The 8,035-nt window shown below is 48.4% G+C and overlaps 1 protein-coding gene across 1 annotated transcript; it reads left to right on the forward strand.

Moving 5' to 3' along the window:
• The first annotated feature begins 217 nt into the window (after positions 1-217).
• On the forward strand, positions 218-7,992 carry LOC112267721 (desmin-like). Its single transcript, XM_042297017.1, has 9 exons — positions 218-1,128; positions 3,875-3,935; positions 4,314-4,409; positions 5,269-5,430; positions 5,620-5,745; positions 6,047-6,267; positions 6,696-6,739; positions 7,036-7,124; positions 7,458-7,992. The coding sequence occupies exons 1-9, from the start codon at positions 515-517 to the stop codon at positions 7,497-7,499; spliced, it is 1,455 nt and encodes a 484-aa protein (XP_042152951.1). The 5' UTR covers positions 218-514; the 3' UTR covers positions 7,500-7,992.
• The last annotated feature ends 43 nt before the right edge of the window (positions 7,993-8,035 follow it).

Below are 8,035 nucleotides of genomic sequence, written 5' to 3' on the forward strand. Positions count from 1 at the left end.
GTCAGGGTGGACACAGCCTCCCAGAACTCTCCTGTCACTCTGGAACACAATCTGAACCGAATACCAGACCCCACACCAGGACCTATGACAGTCCATTCTGGAGAGGGAGGGGGGGGGATGAGAGACGGAGAGACAGAGAAGGGAAGAATTGGAGTAAAGACGGAAAGAGGGGAGGGTATATAGAGGATTTGAGGGAGGGGCTATGAGGGGGTAGGTACTACAAATAGCCAGAGTGAGTTCTGTGTGTCCCTCAGTCAGCCTCCCTGCTTTAGTCCACTCCAGCAGCCATCCCAGACCCTTCTCCAGCCCAGACCCTTCTCCTGCTCCAGCCCAGACCCTTCTCCTGCTCCAGCCCAGACCCTTCTCCTGCTCCAGCCCAGACCCTTCTCCTGCTCCAGGCCAGACCCTTCTCCTGCTCCAGCCCAGACCCTTCTCCTGCTCCAGCCCAGACCCTTCTCCTGCTCCAGCCCAGACCCTTCTCCTGCTCCAGCCCAGACCCTTCTCCTGCTCCACCATGAGCTCCTACCGCTCCTCTGCTCAGTCGGCCCAGTCTGGCTCCTCCTCCTACCGCCGCACCTTTGGCGCAGGGTACAGCCCTGCCATGTCACATTCCCTCTACAGTAGCCGGGGCTCGGGCGGGGGCCTCGGACTCGGACATGGCGGCTCCGGGCACATCTCCTCCCGGGTCTACGAAGTCACCAAGACCTCCGCCTCTCCCTCTTACTCCGGCTACCGCACCTCGTCTCACTTCGGCGGACCTGTGATGTCATCAACCGCACACGGTTCGCGGTCCTACGCGGGGATGGGGGAGACGCTGGACTTCAGCCTGGCCGACGCGCTGAACCAGGAGTTCCTCCACACGCGCACCAACGAGAAGGTCGAGCTGCAGCACCTGAACGACCGCTTCGCCAGCTACATCGAGAAAGTTCGCTTCCTGGAGCAGCAGAACGCTACGTTGGTGGTGGAGATTGAGAGGCTGCGGGGGCGTGAACCCACACGCATCGCCGACCTGTACGAAGAGGAGATGAGGGACCTGCGTCGCCAGGTGGAGGCCTTGACCAATCAGAGGAGCCGTGCCGAGGTGGAGAGGGACAACCTGGGAGAAGACTTGGACAAACTCAAACTCAGGTAGGAAAGAGGGGGAGAAGGGAGGAAGAGAGGTGAGAGGAGCAGGATGAGGGGGAGTGGAAGGGAAGGAGGGGGTAGGAGACTGAGGAAGAGCAGGGGGAGAAGGGAGGAAGAGAGGCAAGAGGAGCAGGATGAGGGGGAGTGGAAGAGAAGGAGGGGGTAGGAGACTGAGGAAGAGCAGGGGGAGAAAGAGGGGAGAAATATGGCAACTAGAAGTTACTGTAAAACTACTGATGTAAATAGAACTTTATAAATACATTTGATTGATTGAATAATTGCTCAGTTGATGTTAGACTGCAGGGGTGTAGTTTCTGATTGGTGGATGAGTGGATGAAGGAGAGGATCATGGGTACGATTAGAGAGAGGAGAACTCTAGGAGTGTAGATCCTAGTGTAAAGTAAGCGTGACATTTCAGCCACCAAAAGCAGCACTGATATCATGGCTGGTTCATGCATACAGCCCCCTGGGATTTCAGTCAGTGCCTCTCGATTAGCTGTTGGGGTTTTGCTGGTTTGTTTGTTGTGGTTACAGCAAGTATTTTTAAACTTGGTCATATCGCTCAGTACAAGTGGACTGATTGTGAGGTGCTGTTGAAGATGTTGTGCATTTGGATTCTTACTGCAAGTAAAATAGGACGTGTTTCCGCTTCAGGTTTTATCAAATGTGTGATAGTCTTACTGTCATTTGCATAGCTGCGCGATCAGCATGCCCCCTCTGCTGTTGAAGCGTAGGCCTGGATGACATATTAAATACGCAGTGCATGTGTGGGGCTGAGCGGCAGCACAGAATCTTCCGTGGCATTCTCATTCAACCCGTGAAATAGGAGAGAAGCGCTAGTGTTTAATACAGACTGGCGAAGAAAGAAAGAGGCACACAAGTGCAGAGTCTTGTCCCAAATCCAGTGGACCTTTAAGTCAACAAGATCCGTCCCCCACCTAGCCTCCTTCTGAAGGACTAGACCCAGCCTCCTTCTGAAGGACTAGACCCAGCCTCCTTCTGAAGGACTAGACCCAGCCTCCTTCTGAAGGACTAGACCCAGCCTCCTTCTGAAGGACTAGACCCAGCCTCCTTCTGAAGGACTAGACCCAGCCTCCTTCTTACATTAGGGTATGGTCTAAGCCTCCTTCTTACATTAGGGTATGGTCTAAGCCTCCTTCTTACATTAGGGTATGGTCTAAGCCTCCTTCTTACATTAGGGTATGGTCTAAGCCTCCTTCTTACATTAGGGTATGGTCTAAGCCTCCTTCTTACATTAGGGTATGGTCTAAGCCTCCTTCTTACATTAGGGTATGGTCTAAGCCTCCTTCTTACATTAGGGTATGGTCTAAGCCTCCTTCTTACATTAGGGTATGGTCTAAGCCTCCTTCTTACATTAGGGTATGGTCTAAGCCTCCTTCTTACATTAGGGTATGGTCTAAGCCTCCTTCTTACATTAGGGTATGGTCTAAGCCTCCTTCTTACATTAGGGTATGGTCTAAGCCTCCTTCTTACATTAGGGTATGGTCTAAGCCTCCTTCTTACATTAGGGTATGGTCTAAGCCTCCTTCTTACATTAGGGTATGGTCTAAGCCTCCTTCTTACATTAGGGTATGGTCTAAGCCTCCTTCTTACATTAGGGTATGGTCTAAGCCTACATTAGGTCTAAGCCTCCTTCTTACATTAGGGTATGGTCTAAGCCTCTAGCCCTTACATTAGGGTATGGTCTAAGCCTCCTTCTTACATTAAGGTATGGTCTAAGCCTCCTTCTTACATTAGGGTATGGTCTAAGCCTCCTTCTTACATTAGGGTATGGTCTAAGCCTCCTTACATTAGGGTATGGTCTAAGCCTCCTTCTTACATTAGGGTATGGTCTAAGCCTCCTTCTTACATTAGGGTATGGTCTAAGCCTCCTTCTTACATTAGGGTATGGTCTAAGCCTCCTTCTTACATTAGGGTATGGTCTAAGCCTCCTTCTTACATTAGGGTATGGTCTAAGCCTCCTTCTTACATTAGGGTATGGTCTAAGCCTCCTTCTTACATTAGGGTATGGTCTAAGCCTCCTTCTTACATTAGGGTATGGTCTAAGCCTCTAGCCCTTACATTAGGTATGGTCTAAGCCTCCTTCTTACATTAAGGTATGGTCTAAGCCTCCTTCTTACATTAGGGTATGGTCTAAGCCTCCTTCTTACATTAGGGTATGGTCTAAGCCTCCTTACATTAGGGTATGGTCTAAGCCTCCTTCTTACATTAGGGTATGGTCTAAGCCTCCTTCTTACATTAGGGTATGGTCTAAGCCTCCTTCTTACATTAGGGTATGGTCTAAGCCTCCTTCTTACATTAGGGTATGGTCTAAGCCTCCTTCTTACATTAGGGTATGGTCTAAGCCTCTAGCCCTTACAGAGGCATGTCCTTACTGGCGCCATGGGTCCGACTCTATAAAAGGCCAGGAATTAAAACATCTGTATTCAGACCGATATAATCCAGATCTGGCCATCTGTCAATACGGCCTCTTGGCGTCTACAGCTGGAATTCAAAATGGGGCCTGGGTTTGGATTATCACCACATTTGCACGTTAGATCCACACAGCAGTCTTAAAGTCCATATCAAACTATTTCCGGGTGGCAAATCACTTGTTATAAGACAGGTGACGCGCCTAGTTCAATAAAGGTTAAATAAATTAAAAAATACAAAATGAAAGGTGCGGACACATAAAAGACACAATTGTGATCGGGTCTCACTCCATCTCTTTGTTCGACTGTGTTTCCAGGCTGCAGGAAGAGATCCTTCAGAGGGAGGACGCAGAGAACAACCTGGCTGCTTTCAGAGCTGTGAGTCCAACACTATTAAATCAACACAGGTTATGAATATGATAACATGTGCATGTCTCACTACTAGTATTTTCCTTCCTTTTCATCGAAATGCAGACCGGATCGTCATTTGAACTGCCACCCCGCTGGGCACAGGTGTCAGTCGGTTTAACGTTAAGATTGTTTTGACTTCTCAGCTAAAATAAATCACTATATCATTGGATTTAGGTTCAAAGTTGCGTGAAAAAAAATACGAAATGCCCTTAGTTTTTCACGTTGATTCAACGTCATCACATTTATTTTGGGGGGTTGAAATGACGTGGGAACAATGTTGATTCAATCAGTTTTTGCCCAGTGAGATCTGTTGAATTCATCTACTCTAACGTCTGTCTGTTCTAGGATGTTGATGCTGCCACTCTGGCCCGTCTAGACTTGGAGAGACGCATCGAGACCCTACAGGAGGAGATTGCCTTCCTCAAGAAGATTCATGAGGAGGTACGTTACTCAGTCTGTGTATTTTAATGTCCTATGTGTTATTACAGTTGGTCTGTCTGTCTGTCAGTGCATCTGGTCATTGGTCATTCCATCTGTCTGTCTCTCTGTGGTAGGAATGAACAGAAACACACACACACACACATATAAAAACAGACACATCACACACCACACACACACACACACACACACAATCTCTGCAGGTGCAGTGGGCAGTTGGCACTGAGCCTGTGGGCTGCTGTACAAGGTCTGTGTAATCTCCTACAACAGACTCATTACTCTCCGAGACAGGAGTGGATACACACAAACCAAATCAAATCAAGGTTTGTGTCACATGCTTTGTAAACAACAGGTGTGGACTAACAGTGAAACGCTGACTTGCCGACCCTTGCCAGCGACGCAGAGAGAAAGAAAATATTCAAAGAATAGAAAAGTCAAACGCGTGATAATAGATACACGATGAGTGACGATAACATGGCTGTATACAAGGGGTACCAGTACAGAGTCCATGTGCAGGGGAACAAGGTCATTGAGGTAGATATGTACATATAACTAGGAGTAGAGTGACAGATCATAAACAGTAGCAGCAGCGTACGTGATGAGTCTAAAGGATCAATGCAGATAGTTAAATAGTTAACCAATAGCTACACAGACTAACTATTTAGCAGACACTCACACTGTTTTATAAAAGGTGAAGCAACACTATTTGTGTGGGTGTGTGTGTGCCTCTTAACAGACAATGGAGAAGAGAAATCTGCAGAAACCTTAACCTATCGACCTCCCCCTTCCTCTCTACTTCACCTCGCCCCTCCCTCCTCTCTACCTCTCCCCACCTCGACCTCCCTCCACACCTCACCTGCAGGAGATCCGTGAGATGCAGTCCCAGATGCAGGAGACCCAGGTGCAGATCCAGATGGACATGTCCAAGCCGGACCTGACAGCTGCCCTCAGGGACATCAGGGCCCAGTACGAGGGCATCGCCGCCAAGAACATCTCGGAGGCCGAGGAGTGGTACAAGTCTAAGGTGATTGGGGGGTGGGACAGAGAGGAAGGGGGAGAGAGGGGGGAGGGAGGGAATTGGGAGATTGATAGATAGAGAATAGAGAAAGAGAGAGAGATCAATCAAAACCTTTGATTTACAAGAAAATGTCTCTGGCTCTCGAGGGGGGGCGCAATTACTGTGATGTCAGACAAAGTGACGTACTTCCTGTAGGTGACAGACCTGAACCAGGCGGTGAACAAGAACAACGAGGCTCTGAAGCAGGCCAAGATGGAGACCATGGAGTTCAGACACCAGCTCCAGTCCTACACCTGTGAGATTGACTCACTTAAAGGCACCGTAAGTCTCTCTGTCTGAATACTATCCTCACGACACCCTTTATTCCTCCTCAAATCCTTCTGTTCTTTCATAAGTCTTACCACCACGCTTTCATTCCTCTCCTTCTAATTTTCTTCACTTTGTCCTTGCCTGGTCTGCAAGTTCACTTCCAAGAAACATGACGGCACACTTCTCCATGTCAATCTCTTTCTCTAATTTCTCTCCCCCTCCCCTCTTCCACCCTCTCAACTCCTCCACCTCACCCCCACCCTCCTCCTACCACTCTCCCATCCTCCCCCTAACCCCCTCTCCCTCCCGGCAGAACGAGTCTCTGATGAGGCAGATGAGAGAGATGGAGGAGCGCCACGGGCGGGAGGCCGGCGGGTTCCAGGACACCATCTCCCGTCTGGAGGCCGAGATCGCCAACATGAAGGATGAGATGGCCAGGCACCTGAGAGAGTACCAGGACCTGCTCAACGTCAAGATGGCCCTGGACGTGGAGATAGCAACCTACAGGAAACTGCTGGAGGGAGAGGAGAGCAGGTATGAGGAGGGAGAGAGAGGAATGAGGAGAGGAGAGCAGGTTCGATTGGGGTGGGGGGTGACAGAGAAGCAGGAGGAGGGAGGCAGGAGAAAGGGATAGAGGAGGGCAGGAGAGATGGAGTGATAAAGGAGAGAGAGAGACAGAGGAGAGGAGAGAGAGAATAGAGAGTTAGAGGGCAGGAGAGATGGATAGAGAGATAGAGGGCATTTGAGATGGAGAGAGATAGAGGAGAGATGGAGTGATAGAGGAGGGCAGGAGATAGGGGAAAAAAAGAGAAGACAGTGGCAGGGGGTTGAAGGAGGGCTGAAGGAATAGTGAGGAGAATGGAGGAGAGTGCTGAGGACAGAGAGGTGATGGATTATCTTGTTTGATAATGGTATTTGGTATCACTGCTAAAAACTGACATCCCCCTTCTCTCCCTCTGTAGGATTTCCCTGCCCATACAGAACTATTCCACCATGACTTTCCGTGGTAAGAACACACACACTATGCATTTGTCAAAAACTGCTGCAAAATAGATGAGTTACAGCATCACGCCACAAGAGGGCACAATTGATACAAGTAGCTAAGTCTTTTGCAGTTTACTTCAGCAGAAATCGAAAGTGACAGGATGGAACTTCAAATGATCCTCACTTGAGCCCTCACTGCTGATGCATAAATAGAACCATTCATTCATTGATTTTAAGGGGTGACGCAAAATTAAAAAGGTGAACAGAGTTGTTGTAAACCAGATGAATATTTAATTTGACGGTTGTCTGTCTGGACAGAAACGAGCCCAGAGCATCATCATCGCGTTGCTGAGTCACACTCAAAGAAAAGTGTCCTTATCAAGACCATCGAGACCCGCGACGGGGAGGTAACACACACACACACACCCTGACAGAGACACACCTGTTTGTAGTGTGAACCTAGAGATAGCGCACTAACACACCCACAGACTTGTATTTGAGAGAAACTCTAAAACTCCTCTCCTCCCGCTGACAACAATGTAAATCCACCGAAGGTTTCCGTTCCACCCGACTCAAGTTCTCACAAGCCATACTGTTCTATCAACACACATTGTAGCTTTACCTTGCACCTGTATCTTTCCTAATAGTATAACAGGCTTGTTATCTCACTTCTGATACACCAATCTCCAGCTTTCTTTTCCTCGAGATACAGTAAATGTCTCCTTTGTCTCCCCCTATAGGTGGTCTCTGAGTCAACACAGCACCAGCAGGATATCATGTAACGGACAGTAGAAGAGAAGATGAAGACCGCGGGAAGACAAGACAAAATTAAAAGGACTTTAACAACTCACCCTGGTGGCCCTTAGCTGTTCTTATTTGAAAGACGTTAAGTGTTTTAAAGACAAAGGTCGTTCCCTCGAGTTAAATGGTCAAAAAGCTGGGTGACTTCAAGTATGAGCCGACCTGTTTGTAACTTCCTACTACATCTATGTGCACCGTTTGCCTTTATTTATGACTATATATATATATGATACTGTACGTTCTATACGTTAGTATGAGGAGGGTTCTCAATGGACAGAGAGACAGAGGAGAGGGGTGAGAAGGGAGAGATGTGTCTAGGGAAAAGGAGATGTGGGGGGGGTGAACAGGTGAGACAAAATGAAAGATGGAAAGAGGGAATATGGAATGAGAGTGAGGCTGACAATCGCTTATGCTGTTCTGAATGGTGGGCCTATAGGTTGGTTAACAAATAAAACAAACAGCGACACACGGTCACCAGATTCAGTCTGCCAGTCTCTGTACCGGTCTATCATGTTCT

The sequence above is a fragment of the Oncorhynchus tshawytscha genome, linkage group LG14 (genome assembly GCF_018296145.1).
Source record: "Oncorhynchus tshawytscha isolate Ot180627B linkage group LG14, Otsh_v2.0, whole genome shotgun sequence".
In the NCBI taxonomy this organism is placed as follows: Eukaryota; Metazoa; Chordata; class Actinopteri; order Salmoniformes; family Salmonidae; genus Oncorhynchus; species Oncorhynchus tshawytscha.

Excerpts from the sequence above, each read along its gene's own strand:
- LOC112267721 (XM_042297017.1), top strand. The coding sequence starts at position 515 with ATGAGCTCCTACCGCTCCTCTGCTCAGTCGGCCCAGTCTGGCTCCTCC. Across the intron at positions 5,431-5,619 it reads AGGAGTGGTACAAGTCTAAG|GTGACAGACCTGAACCAGGC; the intron begins GTGATTGGGGGG and ends TACTTCCTGTAG. Across the intron at positions 6,740-7,035 it reads TTCCACCATGACTTTCCGTG|AAACGAGCCCAGAGCATCAT; the intron begins GTAAGAACACAC and ends CTGTCTGGACAG.